Genomic DNA, 18,155 nt, shown 5'->3' with positions numbered 1-18,155 from the left:
TTGTTGCACTACACTCTGTCCCCTCTTCTAGGTCATCTATGTATATTGTAAACAGTTGTGGTCCCAGCACCGATCCCTGTGGCACACCACTAAACACTGATTTCCAACCGGAAAAGGACCCATTTATCCCGACTCTCTGCTTTCTGTTCACCAGCCAATTCTCTATCCATGCTAATACATTTCCTCTGACTCCGCGTACCTTTATCTTCTGCAGTAACCTTTTGTGTGGCACCTTATCGAATGCCTTTTGGAAATCTAAATACACCACATCCATTGGTACACCTCTATCCACCATGCTCGTTATATCCTCAAAGAATTCCAGTAAGTTAGTTAAACATGATTTCCCTTTCATGAATCCATGCTGTGTCTGCTTGATTGCACTATTCCTATCCAGATGTCCCGCTATTTCTTCCTTAATGATAGTTTCAAGCATTTTCCCCACTACAGATGTTAAACTAACCGGCCTATAGTTACCTGCCTTTTGCCTGCCCCCTTTTTTAAACAGAGGCGTTACATTAGCTGCTCTCCAATCCGCTGGTACCTCCCCAGAGTCCAGAGAATTTTGGTAGATTATAACAAATGCATCTGCTATAACTTCCGCCATCTCTTTTAATACCCTGGGATGCATTTCATCACGACCAGGGGACTTGTCTACCTTGAGTCCCATTAGCCTGTCCAGCACTACCCCCCTAGTGATAGTGATTGTCTCAATATGTTGGCCTTCATAGCAAGGGGATTTGAGTACAGGGGCAGGGAGGTGTTACTACAGTTGTACAGGGCCTTGGTGAGGCCACACCTGGAGTATTGTGCACAGTTATGGTCTCCTAACTTGAGGAAGGACATTCTTGCTGTTGAGGGAGTGCAGCGAAGGTTCACCAGACTGATTCCCGGGATGGTGGGACTGACACATCAAGAAAGACTGGAACAACTGGGCTTGTATTCATTGGAGTTCAGAAGAATGAGAGGGGATCTCATAGAAACGTTTAAAATTCTGACGGGTTTAGACAGGTTAGATGCAGGAAGAATGTTCCCAATGTTGGGGAAGTCCAGAACCAGGGGTCACAGTCTAAGGAGCAGGGGTAAGCCATTTAGGACCGAGATGAGGAGAAACTTCTTCACCCAGAGAGTGGTGAACCTGTGGAATTCTCTACCACAGGAAATTGTTGAGGCCAATTCACTAAATATATTCAAAAAGGAGTTAGATGAAGTCCTTACTACTAGGGGGATCAAGGGGTATGGCGAGAAAGCAGGAATGGGGTTCTGAAGTTGCATGTTCAGCCATGAACTCATTGAATGGCGGTGCAGGCTAGAAGGCCTGCACCTATTTTCTATGTTCTATGTTTCTTTGAAAGTTTCCTCTATATTTATTTATTTATTTTTTATAGAGTTCCACCGACATTTTCTAAATACACTGGGGAGCAGACCGCCCACGTGCACCGCGAGAAAACCGAGGTCAGAGTTTTGCCGCAGCGGGGACCCACACACACCGCCGAGGAAACTGCCCACGAAAAGCTGCTGGAAACAGGGCAGTAGGTGAGTACCCTGCAAAGAAAGGTAAGTTAGAGGTTTTTTTATAATTATTTTAAAAATTCTATAATGACGATTATGTTAAAAATGGCCTCGAGAATGTTTTCTAACTTTTTATTTTTTGTTTAATTGAAAATATATTTTTTGAGTTTCCCCCCCTCCCTTGGCCCAACCACAGCCTCAGACTAAATTTTAGTATTTACCATCCATTCCGGTAAGAACTGCCCGTTTCACCAAGTTTCGCCTTTAACTGCCGAGAATCTACATGCAAGATCCATTTTCTCGCCGGGTGGTATTTTCCCCTTTTTTTATGGAATTTATCGCCAGCGTTATTTGAAGAATCTTAGCGGTCTTTCTGGGCGGCTTTAGGAAAAGTCTAGCCCCAACTTTCCTTGATAATTGATATATATCAATTGTGGATTAGTACTAAATTGGTTATCTTTAGAATCTGACCTAATAATTGCTCTTTGAATCAGAGGTTTGAAAAGTTGATTTATTTTTAACAATTACTTCTTCTGCTTTCTTTTTCTCCACCATCTTCTCCTGAAGGTCATGATTCCTGTTGGGGTACAGTCTACAAGTGCTCGAAGCCTCATTGCTGCTTGTGGGATCTTGTTGTGCGTAAATTGGCTGCTGCATTTCCTACATTGTAGCACTTCAAAAGTACTTCATTGGTTGTAAAGCACATAGAGGTCTTGAGGTTGTGAAAGACAATATAAATGGGAGTCTTTCTTTCATTCAAGTGAACATCTGAACAATGAGATAGCGGAGGTGGGAAATCACAGTAAAGTCCAATTCTGGCCTCACCCAGATAGTCACACACGTGTAACATGGGTCATTAGAACTGAGCCTCGGCTGATGTTTCTTCCTCTCTAGCCCAAGCATACAATGTAACAAACTCTACTTCAGCCCAGGCAAGATCCACAGTCTTAGCACAGACCAGCAATCAAAGGGAGAGCTTCCTGATCTAATTGTCTCAGCCGCACACCAGAAATTGGGTCATTAATTCTATTCTACTTTAAATGGAAATTTCTTACAGAACAAGGGGATTCTACCTGGCGTTTTTAAACTGGACAAAAAAAAGAGTTCCATTTTGCCAGCCTGGTTTCTTAGGCCGCAACTTCGAGACCAAAAACGCAGGCAGTGCGATTCACAGCAAGCAAGACCCCTGTTAAATAGTAGGCCTGTGCATCCGCTAAAACAGGTAAAAGTGGGCTTACTATGTCCCTCATCCAAAGGACCCCTTTGGTCACAATGACACACAGTCTGTCCTGGGGGACGGCCACAGTGCGACACAGTCTGTCCTGGGGGACGGGCAGATCACACTCCGACGACCATGACGGGACCATAATTACATATATTCACAAACCACCACTTCTAATGTTAGATTATTAAATGTTTTGATAGCACACTCCTTAAGCAATGTAACAAAATACTCTCAACTAAGTTTATAAAATATCCCAGGACAGACTGTGTGTCACACTGTGTCAAATGGACTGCCTGCATCCTTTTAAAATCTGCTTTGGCACTGTATTGCAATTGCACTCGAGTGTTAAGCTCAAGTGATGAGACACAACCCAGTATTCTGGAGTCAATTCATGCCAAGCAGGAGTTAAGTAGCCAATTATGTGTCAGCGATAATATAACTGTACCCCTACATAAAGAAAACAAGACTTACATTTATATCATGTTTTATATAGCTCAAAAGTCTTCAAATACTTCACATGTAATTAACTACTTTGCATGAGTTATCATGCAAACAGATGTTTTTGCACATGGCAAGGTCCCACAACAAATAATGAAGTGACCAGTTAATTTGCTTTTTGGCATTATTAGTTGAGAGAGCAATATTGGCCAGGACAGACTGTCTGAAGACTCCCATGGGATCTTTAACATCCACCAGAACAAGTAGAAGCTGGCTAATCTTATCCCTCATCCAAAGGCCAGCACCGTGGACAAGGCAACATTTCCTCAGTACTATACTCGAGTGCCAGCTTAGATTATGTGCTCGAACCCTGAAACAGGCTTGAAACAACAACCAGGTGATCAAAAGGGAAAGTGTTACCAACTGAACTAAACTGATACTGTACCACTATTTATATTTTCAAATGCCAAAATTGCACAGTAGCCATGAATTCCACAACCAACACAGAATGTTTTTAAGTGTTTGCTAAGTACTTCAAAGGGTAGTTAAGAGTCAACCATGTTGGTGCACTATTGGGGTACCATATGAGGCCTCTTTGATAAAGTGTAACATTCCCACCGGCACCTGGGAATTCCTGGTCCAAGACCGTCCAAGGTGGAGGAAGAGCATCCGGGAGGGCGCTGAGCACCTCGAGTCTCGTCGCCGAGAGCATGCAGAAACCAAGCGCTGACAGCGGAAGGAGCGTGTGGTAAACCAGTTCCACCCACCCTTTCCTTCAACCACTGTCTGGCCTAGCTGTTACAGAGACTGTAATTACCGTATTGCACTGTTCAGTCACCCGAGAACTCACGTTAATAGTGGAAGCAAGTCTTCCTCGATTTCGAGGGACTGCCTATGATGATACAAGCCAGACCAGGTAAGGACACCTGGATTCGGTCCCTAAAGGACACCAGTGAACAAGATGGGTTTTTACAATAATTCGACAACTTCAGTCACTTTTATTGATACCAGCTTTTTTTCCTCTATATAAACTGAATTTCCAGATTTTTTTTTAATTAACTAAATTCAACTTCTCAAACTGCCATGGTGGGATCTGAGCTCTCATTCTCTGGATTATTAGTCTAGTAACATAGGGCTCAATTTTGACCAACCACTTTTTCGGCGCACTTACCTTAAGTGCGCCGACTTTGCGGGCTGGGAAACATTGCCGGAAAAAAGTCTCCCCATCCTGGCCACTCTTCTGAGTCCCAGCATGGCGTGCATTCTGAGTGGGGGGTGTGAACAACAGGACAGCGCCCCCCGCTCCCCCTCTCCTCCTCCTCCCTCCCCTTCCCCCACCCCTTCCTCTTCCCCCACCCCCTCCTCAACCCTCTTTCCCCCACCCCCTCCTCCCTTTCCTCTTCCCCCACCCCCCACTCTTCCCTCTCCCCTCCCCTCCTCCCTCCTCCCCCTTCTCTTCTCCCCCCTCCTCCCTCCCCCACTCCTCTTTCCCCACTCTCCCCTCCCCCTCCTCTTCCCCCACTCTCCCCTCCCCTCCTCTTCTCCCCCACTCCCCTCCTCCCCCCCTCTCTCCTTCTCCCCCCCTCCTTCTCCTCCCCCCACCTCCTTCTCCTCCCCCCACCTCCTTCTCCTCCTCCCCCCACCTCCTTCTCCCCCCCCACTCCTCTTCCCCCCCCCACTCCTCTTCTCCCCCACTCCTCTTCCCCCCCCCCCCCCCTTCTCCTCCCCCACTCCCCTCCCCTTCCCCTTCCCCCTCCCCTCCTCCTCCTCCTCCTCCTCCTCCTCCCCCCTCTCTCCTTCTCCCCCCACCTCCTCTCCCCCCTCCTCCTCCTCTCCCCCCCTCCTCCTCCTCCTCTTCTCTCCCCCCTCCTCCTCTTCTCTCCCCCCCTCCTCCTCTTCTCTCCCCCCTCCTCCTCTTCTCTCCCCCCCTCCTCCTCTTCTCTCCCCCCCTCCTCTTCTCTCCCCCCCTCCTCTTCTCTCCCCCCCTCCTCCTCCTCTCTCCCCCTCCTCCTCCTCTTCTCTCCCCCCTCCTCCTCCTCCTCCTCCTCTCTCCCCCCTCCTCCTCTTCTCTCCCCCCCTCCTCCTCCTCCTCTTCTCTCTCCCCCCTCCTCCTCCTCTTCCTCCTCTTCTCTCCCCCCTCTTCTCTTCTCCCCCCTCCTCTTCTCTTCTCCCCCCCTCCTCTTCTCTTCTCTCCCCACTCTTCTGTCCCCCCTCCTCTTCTCTTCTCCCCCCCTCCTCTTCTCTTCTCCCCCCCCTCCTCCTCTTCTCTTCTCCCCCCCCCTCCTCTTCTCTTCTCCCCCCCCTCCTCTTCTCTTCTCCCCCCCCCCTCCTCTTCTCCCCCCCTCCTCTTCTCTTCTCTTCTCCCCCCCCCTCCTCTTCTCTTCTCCCCCCCCCTCCTCTTCTCTTCTCCCCCCCCCTCCTCTTCTCTTCTCCCCCCCCTCCTCTTCTCTTCTCCCCCCCCTCCTCTTCTCTTCTCCCCCCCCCTCCTCTTCTCTTCTCCCCCCCCCTCCTCTTCTCTTCTCCCCCCCTCCTCTTCTCTTCTCCCCCCCCCTCCTCTTCTCTTCTCCCCCCCCTCCTCTTCTCTTCTCCCCCCCCCTCCTCTTCTCTTCTCCCCCCCCCTCCTCTTCTCTTCTCCCCCCCCCCTCCTCTTCTCTTCTCCCCCCCCTCCTCTTCTCTTCTCCCCCCCCCTCCTCTTCTCCCCCCCCCTCCTCTTCTCTTCTCCCCCCCCCCCCTCCTCCCCCACGACATCGCGGCCAGCAGCTCGCATTTCTCTGGTCGCTCTGGACTCCCGGGCCGAATGGCCTCACGCACAGGCCGGCCCGCTGCCTTTCCGGGCCAACTTCAAAGATTATGGTAGGATTTACTTCATTTTTATTAGTATTTTAATTGTTTGAGCTTTTTCTTGCAATGTTTAGTGCTAGGTTGTTGGGGTCCTCTCCAGTTCCCTGCCCTCCCTAATGTCTGCCGAATGTGCACTGCTTTTTCTTCACTGCCCGCAAGGTTTTTCAGAGCTGGCCACATACGCTGACCTAAGTCGATTTGGAGTAAGTTTTTGCTGATCAAAGTAATATAAATGGCATAAGTGGCATAAGTGTCTGGGAACGCCCCCTTTTGAAAAAAAACTTTAAAAAATCATACCTAACTGACTTACAGCAAATTTTGGGGAGAAAATGGCTTTTTTTTAAAACTTACGCCAGAAAAACCAACTTACTCCAAAAAAATTGATGCAAGTCATGGCCAAGATTGGGCCCATAACCACTAGACTACCCTACCCTAATCTACAGCTGTTTAAACTGAACAGTGCAACGTGATTCCAACTCTTCTTACCAGTGCCAATTTCACAACAGTTGTCAGTTACACAACAGTTGTCAGTCACAATGACTGGCATGATACTGACGTGAATCAGGTTTGTGCTTCGGGTGAAATTATTTCACACAAAATAAAACTCGAAGCAAAAAAGGTTAAAACAAAATACAGTAAAGGCTCGAGCCAAATTCTATACCTGATAGCATAGGTATCGAGGTGCATATAGATACATCGTCTGTTTTTAGAATTCAAAGCAAATATCCCATGCTAATGTGGGAAATGGGGGGGGCGGGGAAAGAGGTCAATTTAAAATAACATTTAAAAAACTGCACTGCAATGCAAGGAAGGCTTTTTACAGTGCACAGGTTATTGTGCAATGCCCACAGATTACTGAAAGTTTCGCACAAAGCAGCGGGTCACCAGAAGTATGCACCAAACAAATGCAGAAACTGCAACATTTCTGGAACAAGATGCTGCCTAAATCCTTATGGAGACAAAATTAATTTCAATAGATCAGGCATGTAGAATCAAAGCTCATCAACCACGGGATAAACACATGTGCAGGCACATCCATGCTTCTTCTGCAGTTTTGGGATTGAAAATATCATGACGATTTTAAACAGAGGTTGGAATTCTTACAAGATTTAACCTGCCCAGTGACCAAGTCACAATCTTATTTTGAAAGCGATGTTTCAGTAATAAGAAAATAATGCCTAGGCTTCTTAAAAGTTTCAGTCAATATATACGACTATACTTTTACTTTAATTAATGTCTTTCACACTTCCAATTTCTCTTTCCCCCATTCCTATTCCTTTCCTGCTCATGGATATCACCCTCACCTCATCTCTGGTACGCTCCAGAGGACCCAGTATTAAGCAGATGCAAACATGTTTATATCTGCTGCTGTGCAACAAGGACAGCTAGACTTTGTGCACTCATCGATTTCCACACTTTTGACACGTCAACAAGAATGTCAAATCCCATCTAGAATACAGACCCTTCCAAATTCATTCTCACTTTCAACTAAACAATATTCTTAAGTTACTTCCAAAAGGCCATCCATATTTGCCAGCATTTTCACAGAAGTACTTGATGGAGGCAGAGAGTAAAGGACTCATTATTAACACATGTCTCAGTCATTATTTATATTGCCACCCTGGTTCTGGGAGTGATCCGAAAACAACCTCTCTGCTTTCATAGTTAACTCAGTTGCTGGTCACTTGAAGTCCTGTTGGAGGCTAATTGGGTACAAAGACTCCAGTTCTTGTGCACATGTGCAGAGTATCCCAACCTCACGATGTAATTTCATGTCATGGCACAGCAGGAACTAATGGTGGGCTGGTTCGGTACATACGATGCCTGTGCCAGACAAACATAACCAGCTCGGTCGGCCTGGTTAACTGTCCAGAGGAATATATGGTTATTCCAAAAACAGTTCGTTAGAGCCCTGATAGAAAGTTGGTCTCAACTTTCATTGGTTAAAAGGAGATTGGATCAATGCGTCAGCATTCTACAAAGGCAAAAAGGTCAAAACACAGAAAAAGCACCGCACTGGAAGCACATACGCAATGGGAACTTATAAATGCCCATGTGTGGTATTGCCTCAATTTTGATTGGAATTAAGTTGCTTCCTTACAATATTCCAAGCATTAATGCCCTTTTAACCCCGCTCCACTCTCCTGCTCCCTTCCTCCAAGCAAGCAGAGTTAAGGTACCTTGTATCGTCACAAAGGGCCCCAGGGTAGGCACATTTAAACACAAATCTGCAACCTCCACTACGTGCAGTTGCACTAATCAGAGATCCAAGATTCCCATGGCTTAAAGAGGGAGAATCAGGCATTTTCTTTATATTGAAGAGTACCCTCGTCGGCAGGGGTACTGCGAGTCTGCTATCGAAAGACGCCGTCGACATTAAAAACACACCTCCCCTTCGCACAGCTTTTGGTATTTATATTTTGGTCCTGAAGTTGCGGTCGCCATCATACAGCCTTTGAAACTGACCGCAACTTCGGGCTTTGGCCCATGTGGAAATCCCAAAGTTGTGATCTGTCAATGTCCGCTCCGAAACTGGCTGCGCTGTGCCCCCCTCTTCCCCCACAGAGCCGGCAATCAGTACAATATCGTAAATCATTGAAACGAACAAAAACTTTAGCTCTTTCGCAGCAAGTACGCTGTTAAATTCCCCATTAAAAGTTAGACCCAAAAGGATTAGGTGTAACTGGGTTTTAACGGCGTATTGACTGCTAAACAAATGGCAAGAGCCCGGAAAACTAATTTGAATTATGTGCAGTGTGAAATTTGTCCATTTTAATAAAAATTTAAATTAAGAAACTTTTCATAAAAATGCTTTTAAACTTTAAGTTTGCGCCTCTTTATTTTAGGTTTGCCTTTTCTCCATCAGAGCGCTCCAATCTTTCTTTGGCTCCATTTTAGAAAGTTAGAATTTTAAGGGCTTACCCACTTCCTTGTTCGCTGTCCGTGGGAATGCTACCTTTTGATTGGCTGCTTACGACAGCCTGGTGATGTCACAGCAGTTCACACAAGGGAATCCCCATTAACCTCCATTGATTTGAATTGAAGGTTGTAATACTCGAAGTTCTCGACACAGGGATCTTGAGATCCTCGTGCGCAGCGTATTCGGAGCCAGCAGCGAGAGCCTTCGCTTCACTGCTGACCACAAATTTAGGGCCTTCATATTTTCTTTGTGAATAAAATGCTTGTTACTGGTGTTTCACTTGTCTTCATTGCCTACCAGGGTGCTGGTGAGCCATATATGCAAGATCAAAATTTGTGGATTCTAAATTATCTGTAATTTTCCATTAACTGTTGTGGAGGGGGGAGGGGCGGGCTATTATGACAGACAGTAGAGGTTACCCCACTGTCAGTGGAACACAGCAGAGAAATTTGGAGTAAATAGAAGAACATTAAGTGCAACACTAATCCAGGACTCAAGTACAGGGACTGCATCGAGTGGCTCTGCAGTATAATTGGGATATTATTCATGTTTGAGTGGCGCCAGTCCAGGCTAATCAAAGTGGGTCAAGAGACATACCCCACAGGAAATCTTGCAGAACACTTCCCCTAATTTAGAAAAAGGCGAGTTCTGCAACAATATCATGGTATTGATCACAACTTGTGCTACAGATTATGTAGAAAAATTAAAATCAAGTTTAATAATGGGAAACTGGAAAAAATTAACACTGCAGTAGGTTTCTTTAGCCAGTCCATTTGCAGCATCGCATGGAATATGAACTGCTACAGGAGCTGGGGATAACTGAGAATAGTTGAGTGCATTAGGAGGTATAAATTCTCCTATCTGCTAGCTCACATGTGGAGTCAATACCTAGAGTACAGGAGGGGAAACCAAGTAGCAAGTTAAAAAAGGATGCAACTGAGCATCTGGCAGTGAGGGTGGTGCCAGAACAAATCTTAGCAACAAACTGTGCTTCCCCACCCAGAGTCAATTGCAGGCTGCTTGTCAAGCAATTTTGTTAACTAAGAACTGCAGGAAGTAGCTTTGTGCTAACCCATTTCCTGCATCTCATGAGCTGCAAAAATCACAGCACTGTTTGAAAACCCATAATCTGGTCACATGCTAATCACAATTTTTTTTTTTAAAAAGAAAACACCTTACAGACCTTGCCCAAAAGTTAACGTTAAACTCCTTCTTTTAACAAATCACCATACAGCAGGGAATGCCTTGTCTTATGAGTTATGGTCTACAGGGCTGCAGTGATACCCACCCTCCTGTATGGCTCAGAAACGTGGACCATATACAGTAGACACCTCAAATCTCTGGAGAAATACCAAAGGTGTATCCGCAAGATCCTGCAAATCCCCTGGGAAGATAGATGCACCAATATTAGTGTTCACAAATCAGGCCAACATCGAAGCACTGACCACACTCGACCAGCTTCGTTCGGCAGGCCACATTGTTCACATGCCTGACACGAGATTCCCAAAGCAAGCGCTCTACTCAGAACTCCTACACAGCAAACGCGCCCCAGGTGGGCAAAGAAAACGTTTCAAGGACACCCTCAAAACCTTCTTGATAAAAATGCAACATCCCCACCGACACCTGGGAGTCTTTGACCAAAGTTCGCCCTAAGTGGAGGAAGAGCATCCGGGATTAGTGTTAAATCCAAGGAAGAGGCATATAAATTGGCCAGAAAAAGCAGTCAACTCGAGGACTGGGAAAAATTTGGAATTCAGCAGAGGAGGACAAAGGGTTTAATTAGAAGGGGAAAATAGAGTATGAGAGGAAGCTTGCCGGGAACATAAAAACTGACTGCAAAAGCTTCTATAGATATGTGAAGAGAAAAAGATTAGTGAAGACAAACGTAGGTCCCTTGCAGTCAGATTCAGGTGAATTTATAATGGGGAACAAAGAAATGGCAGACCAGTTGAACAAATACTTTGGTTCTGTCTTCACAAAGGAAGACACAAATAACCTTCCAGAAATACTAGGGGACCGAGGGTCTAGTGACAAGGAGGAACTGAAGGATATTCTTATTTGGTGAGGAATTGTGTTAGGTGATTGAAGGCCGATAAATCCCTGGGGCCGGATAGTCTGCATCCCAGAGTACTTAAGGAAGTGGCCCTAGAAATAGTGGATGCATTGGTGATAATTTTCCAACAGTCTATCAACTCTGGATCGATCCCTATGGACTGGAGGGTAGCTAATGTACCACCACTTTTTTAAAAAGGGAGAGAGAAAACAGGTAATTATAGACTGGTTAGCCTGACATCAGTAGCGGGGAAAATGTTGGAATCAATTATTAAAGATGAAATAGCAGCGCATTTGGAAAGCAGTGACAGGATCAATCCAAGTCAGCATGGATTTATGAAAGGGAAATCATGCTTGACAAATCTTCTGGAATTTTTGGGGCTGTAACTAATAGAGTTGTCAAGGGAGAACCAGTGGATGTGGTGTAATTGGACTTTCAAAGGTGACAAGGTCCCACACAAGGGATTGGTGTGCAAAATTAAAGCACATGGTATTGGGGGTAGTGTACTGACGTGGAGAGAGAACTGGTTGGCATACAGGAAGCAGAGAGTCGGGATAAATGGGTCCTATTCAGAATGGCAGGCAGTGACTAGTGGGATGCCGCAGGGCTCAGTGCTGGGATCCCAGCTATTTACAATATACATTAATGATTTAGATGAAGGAATTGGGTTTAATATCTCCAAGTTTGCAGATGACACTAAACTGGGTGGCGGTGTGAACTGTGAGGAGGATGCTAAGAGGCTGCAGGGTGACTTGGACAGGTTAGGTGAGTGGGCAAATGCATGGCAGATGCAGTATAATGTGGATAAATGTGAGATTATCCACTTTGGGGGCAAAAACACAAAGGCAGAATATTATCTGAATGGCAGATTAGGAAAAGGGGAGGTGCAACGAGAGCTGGATGTCATGGTACATCAGTCATTGAAAGTTGGCATGCAGGTACAGCAGGCGGTGAAGGCGACAAATGGTATATTAGCCTTCCTAGCTAGGATATTTGAGTATAGGAGCCGAGAGGTCTTATTGCAGTTGTACAGGGCCTTGGTGAGGTCTCACCTAGAATATTGTGTTCAGTTTTGGTTTCCTAATCTGAGGAAGGACATTCTTGCTATTGAGGGAGTGCAGTGAAGGTTCACTAGATTAATTCCCAGGATGGCTGGACTGACATATGAGGAGAGACTGGATCGACTGGGCCTGTATTCACTGGAGTTTAGAAGGATGAGAGGGGATCTCATAGAAACATATAAAATTCTGACGGGACTGAACAGGTTAGATGCAGAAAGATGTTTCTGATGTTGGAGAAGTCCAGAACCAGAGGACACAGTCTAAGGTTAAGGGGTAAGCCATTTAGGACTGAGATGAGGAGAAACTTCTTCACTGAGAGTTGTTAACCTGTGGAATTCCCTGCCGCAGAGAGTTGTTGATGCCAGTTCACTGGATATATTCAAGAGGGGGTTAGATATGGCCCTTACGGTTAAAGGGATCGAGGGGTATGGAGAGAAAGCAGGAAAGGGGTACTGAGGTGAATGATCAGCCATGATCTTATTGAATGGTGGTGCAGGCTCGAAGGGCCGAATGGCCTACTCCTGCACTTATTTTCCATGTTTCTATGTTTCTATGGGAGGGCGCTGAGCACCTCGAGTCTCGTCGCCAAGACTATTCAGAAACCAAATGCAGGCAGCGGAAGGAGCGTGCGGCAAACCAGACCCCCCACCCATTTCCTTCAACGACGGTCTGTTCCACCTGTGACAGACTGTAATTCCTGTCACCTAAGAACTCACTTTTAGAGTGGAAGCAAGTCTTCCTCAATTTTGAGGGACCGCCTATGATGATGTTGTTAACCTCCCTTCTCTTCCCCTGATTCTCCAAATCCTGGAATCTCCCCAATGCCTTCACCTTCCCCTCCCGGAGGTATGACTGTAGATGATTTGTATTTTTAAAATGAGATGCACTTCCCTGGGCCCGATTGTTAAAAATTAAAAATTAATGGCAGTGTCACAGTTTTTACACCATCATACCTACAGTAGCCAAGTGGCTAAGAAATATGCTACGAGAGACAGCTTAGATTCAGATGTCGCACTCGGCATAAAAGACACCAGCTCTCGGAGTCCCACTACGTAAAGTCAGAAAACATTGAGCCTATGATGGCCTATTTACTAATGTTTGACATTGCCGATGCCCTCCCTCCGCCCCCCACCCCCCCCCCCCCCATAGCCGGCAATGTTAATTGCTCCCAGAAAACCTGCAAGAAGTTGACCAAGCTCTTGATATGCCGTCAGTAAAGCAGCAATGATTTCCCCCAACTTCAACTGATCCAATTCTTAACTTGTGCTTGCTGACCTACATTAGTTCCTGGTCTGGCAACAACTCTTAAAATTGTCATCTTTTTTTCAAATCCCTCCATGGTCTCACTATGTCTGCAATCTACTCCAGACCTACAACCCTGTGAGATCTCTGCACTCCTTCAATTCTGGCCTCTTGTGCATCCCTGATTCACTCAACCATTGGCAGCTGTGCCTGCAGCTGCCTAGGCCCCAAGCTCTGGAATTCACTCCCTAAACCTCTCTCCCCCCCTCCTGTAAGACGTTCATTAAAACCAACCTCTTTGACCAACTTGTCCCAATATCACATATGGCTCGATGTCAAACTTTGTTTGATAATTGCTCCTGTGAAGCAGCTCGGGATGGTTTACTACATTAAAAGGTGCTATATAAATGCAAGTTGTTGTTGAAAGATAAACTCAATAGAGCAACACGTTTCAAAATTTGGATATGTTGTGTTCTCAGCAATTTCTAGGAATACTCCAGGATAATATCCGTTGTTTCTTAAATTTCTAGGTATTTTTTTCTGATCAAGTTGAGGGATGCCAGCGCAGGGAAATCAAAGTCGATTTCCCAATTTATCACCCAGTGTCCATACAACAACAACTTGCATTTATATAGTGTGTTTAATGTAGCAAAATATCCAAAGGTACTTAACAGCAGCATTATCAGACAATATTTGACAATGAGCCACATAGGACAGGTGGCCAAAAGCTTGGCCAAAGAGGCAAGTTTTAATGAGCACCTTAAACAAGGAGAAAGCAATAGAGAAGTAGCAAGATTTAGGGTGGGAATTCCAAATCGAAGGGCCTAAGACAGCTGAAGCCATGGACGCCAATGGTGGTGTGAAGGAAATCGGGGATGCAGAGAGGGCCAAGTCAGGTAGAATGTGGTCAGTTACAGTATAATGCTCTGTATTTAGGGCTAGGGCTGGGGCTTGGGAAGTTTAGACAGTGGGAGGGTGGGGGGGGGGGGGGGGGGGGAGAGGTTGAAGGTGCAACCCTAATAGGGGGTCTTAAAGACTTAAATCCCCACCCTAACCCCAACCCCGCGAATCCCAAAAGTTCGGGCCTACCTCAGCCCTCCCGCCACACCACACATCGGCGACTCCTGGCTGGACCTCCTGCAGCGACTGGATGTGACCTGGACCTCCCGGCTGGACCTGGCTATCGTGCCCCACCCCCACCTGGAGCTCTCCTTCCCCACTGATGTGCTGGAGGAGGAGAGGAGGCCAGGCCGTGGTGAGCACAATGGCTGTGACCCTCCTGCCCCCCCATTCTGAACCCTAGTGCACCATTGGTACCCCCAATACCTGCCCCCAATCAAGCCTTGGACCACCTACCATCAAGGGCACTACCCAGCGCCGAGCCTGCGGCCAACACCTTGCTGTAGGCAATTAGGCCCATATAGCAGTGCCTGGTCTCCAGTCGTGCTGGACCCCCTTGCCACTGGGCCAAGACCTCGCTCAGCTAAGCCCGGGTGGTAGCCAGTGTGCAATGACCATCCCACGTTGAAAGAAATCACGCACAGGTATCTTCCACTCATCTAACATGAATTTCGGGACCTGGAACGTCAGGACCCTCAACAGCGACAGGCCGGAACGCCGCACCGTCATAGTTGCCCGGGAACTTAGACACTTTGATATCGACATCGCAGCCCTAAGCGAGACCCTGCGGGCAGGGGAAGGCCAGCTCAAGGAACAAGGTGGAGGTTACACCTTCTTCTGGAAAGGGAAACCAGAGCTAGACGCCGCCTCCACGGAGTCGGTTTTGCCATCAAAAACGAGCTGGTCGACCGCCTCAAAGACTCCCCCTGCGGGGCTAACAAATGCCTCATGACACTTCGACTCACCCTATCCCGGAATCAGTCGCCACAACCATCAGTGCTTGCACCCCAACATTTGATGCAACAGATGAGGCCAAAGAGGGTTTTTTCTCCAACCTTGAAAAATCCCTGAACTGCGTCCCCGCGGACGACAAACCCTTATCTCGGGAACCTCCTATCAACAAAAGCAGGCATTGACGACGAGATCCAACACCGCCTCCAGTGCGCCAGTGCAGCCTTTGGCTGCCTGAGGAAAAGAGTGATTGAAAACCAGGCCCTCAAAACTGTCACCAAGCTCATGGACTGCAGGGCCGTAATAATATCTCGCTTAGGGCTGCGATGTCGATATCAAAGTGTCTTAAGTTCTCGGGCAACTATGACGGTGTGGCGTTCCGGCCTGTCGCTATTGAGGTTGTCCATGAGGGTCCTGACGTTCCAGGTCCCGAACTTCATGCTAGAGGAGTGGAAGGTGCCTGTGCGCGATTTCTTTTAACGTGGGGTGGTCATTGCACACCGGCTCAGAGAATGTGGACCATGTACAGTAGACACCTCAAGTCGCTGGAGAAATACCATCAGCTATGTCTCCGCAAGATCCTACAAATCCCCTGGGAGGACAGACACACAAACATTAGCATCCTCGTCCAGTCCAACATCCCCAGCATTGAAGTACTGACCACACTCGATGAGCTTTGCTGGGCAGGCCACATAGATCGCATGCCAGACACGAGACTCCCAAAGCAAGTGCTCTACTCGGAACTCGTTCACGGCAAACGAGCCAAAGGCGAGCAGAGGAAATGTTACAAGGACACCCTCACAGCCTCCCTGATAAAGTGCAACATCCCCACTGACACCTGGGAGTCCCTGGCCAAAGACCACCCTAAGTGGAGGAAGTGCATCTGGGAGGACGCTAAGCACCTCGAGTCTCATCGCCGAGAGCATGCAGAAATCAAGCGCAGGCAACGGAAGGAGCGTGCGGCAAACCAGTCCCACCCACCCTTTCCCTCAACGACTATCTATCCCACCTGTGACAGAGACTGTGGTTCTCGTATTGGACTGTTCAGCCACCTAAGAAATCATGCTAAGAGTGGAAGCATGTTTTCCTCGATTCCGAGGGACTGCCTATGATGATGAATGCTCTGTACTCCAAAATCATATGCCTTTCTTAACACTGCAATCCTAATGCAGTTGTGCCAAACTGAGTAGTTTTAAGCTGTAAACCCACACTTATTAAAGGCGTAGTCACTAAAGTCTATTTCATGTAGAATCTTGCAGCCAGCAAAGAGAAAAAAGGTATTATCTTAGGAGTGCAGACTACATTTGATCCCAAGTCCCAGAGGCGAAACATCAATCTTCCTAATCATACGAGATACCCACCCAACTTAATAGTCACAATGCAGATTGAATATAGGGGATTTTCTATGTTACAAGGCAGACTGTATATTGTTTCCTTCGGTTTACAATAGTTATACTGTTTGAGCACACAATCATGGCAGAATGGAACAGAAACACATATCTGAGCGGGAAGAAATAAGCAAAACTGGCAGGTGAGAGTCTTGACACACAGAAAGCGAAGAGGTCAAAGATTCAAAGTTGGACGTATTCATCCACTACAGCTACATTGGGACATATTAAAAAAGAGAAATCAAACATTTTTTTTTGATTACAAGGGATGGAAAACCACATGGTAATAAAGCTGGCACCAGGCATTCAGGACTCTAGATGCCAACTCTGGGCAACTTACTGAGAGTCAGGAAGATAGGCAACCCAAGCGATGAACAGCCAACAATACATGTGTTATACCAAAGCATGGTTCACATTAGTGTGACCACATCCATCATGGTAGAAAATATGCAGCTGTTTAACTTGGCTCCTGGACAAAGGGCATTCCTTGTATGTTGCCCAGGCTAGCCAAATTGCTCCACGGACATCGCAAAGCAATTTGAGGAGATTTTTTTTTATCCCTTTAACTGCAGTAAGGAATGCAAGCAACAGCAAGAAATATTTCATGTTTCTTTGCAAATGTTGTATTTTCCTACAGGTCTAGAGGCAGCAGTCACTCTTCAGATCATTTCGTGTGTGCAGTAAAGCCTCGGCATTGAGTACCCAGGCTATTTGACTGCGTGGGCCATCACAGCTAACCCCAATCCTGGGTCAAGGAGCAGGGGCAGGGGCAGAAATGATGGCCGATTTTCCCACCCCTCGCGAACAAACAACAGCTGCCTGGTGAAGATTTCAGCCAACTGAGTACAGAGGGAAGCGGCGAATCGAACCTATACCTTCAGCTGGTCAACATGGCTCAGCCTGCAGCTATTTTAGGAGCCGACTTTACTTTAAAATATATTTTCTAATATATCCTGGATTCAGAAAACCTGGGAGTGGAGAAAAGCGACAAGGTTAAAAAAAAACGAAAATTCATTAAAAGCGGTCTTGAGTCAAATATTTAATTAGAGGGAAAGAGCGAAACAACATCTTAACAAAGAGACTGGAACATAACCCCGCCTCCAAGGCTTTCAAGTCTCCATGGAACATTATTAATTATAAACGGATGTTTTAGATTTTTTTTAAAAACTCACCGAAAGGTAAAATTATCACTAAACACCACAGGACGCTAGCAGTGAACAAGCATGTAGACGCCATTGAGTTTCTTTAACTTCTCAGCTCAGCTCCTGGGACACACCCGGCCAGACAGCGCCCCAGCCAAGGCACACCAAACCCTGCACCGTCCGCCCGCAAACACACTACTGAACAAAAGTCACGGATCTTCAGAAACCATAGGCGTGGGCTGACGAGCTCACTCCCGTTGTGAGAAGTATCCTGTGAGTCATCCCTGAAGGGGCTCTCCACAAACATCTCAAAAGTTCAGATAGTGCCTCCCGGAGGTCACAGATGAAAATTACAGTATTATTCGACAAGCAAATAGATAGGCTTTTAAACAATATACATAATAAAATAGATTACATCACACCGTGACTCTGCAATGCACATATGTTGTTGAAGTTCTATTCTAAAGTAGAATTGACACCAACAG

The 18,155-nt window shown here is 46.6% G+C and overlaps 1 protein-coding gene across 1 annotated transcript in view; it reads right to left on the bottom strand.

Moving 5' to 3' along the window:
- The window catches only part of LOC139277223 (protein shisa-5-like), a 118,418-nt gene extending 100,483 nt beyond the window's left edge, over positions 1–17,935 (bottom strand). Inside the window, exon 1 of the mRNA XM_070895381.1 lies at positions 17,701–17,935. Coding sequence (XP_070751482.1) covers positions 17,701–17,764 — 64 coding nt within the window. The 5' untranslated portion in view covers positions 17,765–17,935. The remainder of the gene's footprint in view (positions 1–17,700) is intronic.
- Between the last annotated feature and the right edge of the window lie 220 nt (positions 17,936–18,155).

This window comes from Pristiophorus japonicus, chromosome 12, assembly GCF_044704955.1.
Source record: "Pristiophorus japonicus isolate sPriJap1 chromosome 12, sPriJap1.hap1, whole genome shotgun sequence".
Classification (NCBI taxonomy): Eukaryota; Metazoa; Chordata; class Chondrichthyes; family Pristiophoridae; genus Pristiophorus; species Pristiophorus japonicus.
The sequence above is the reverse complement of the archived record's forward strand: the minus strand, read 5'-3'. Positions and strand labels throughout refer to the sequence as shown.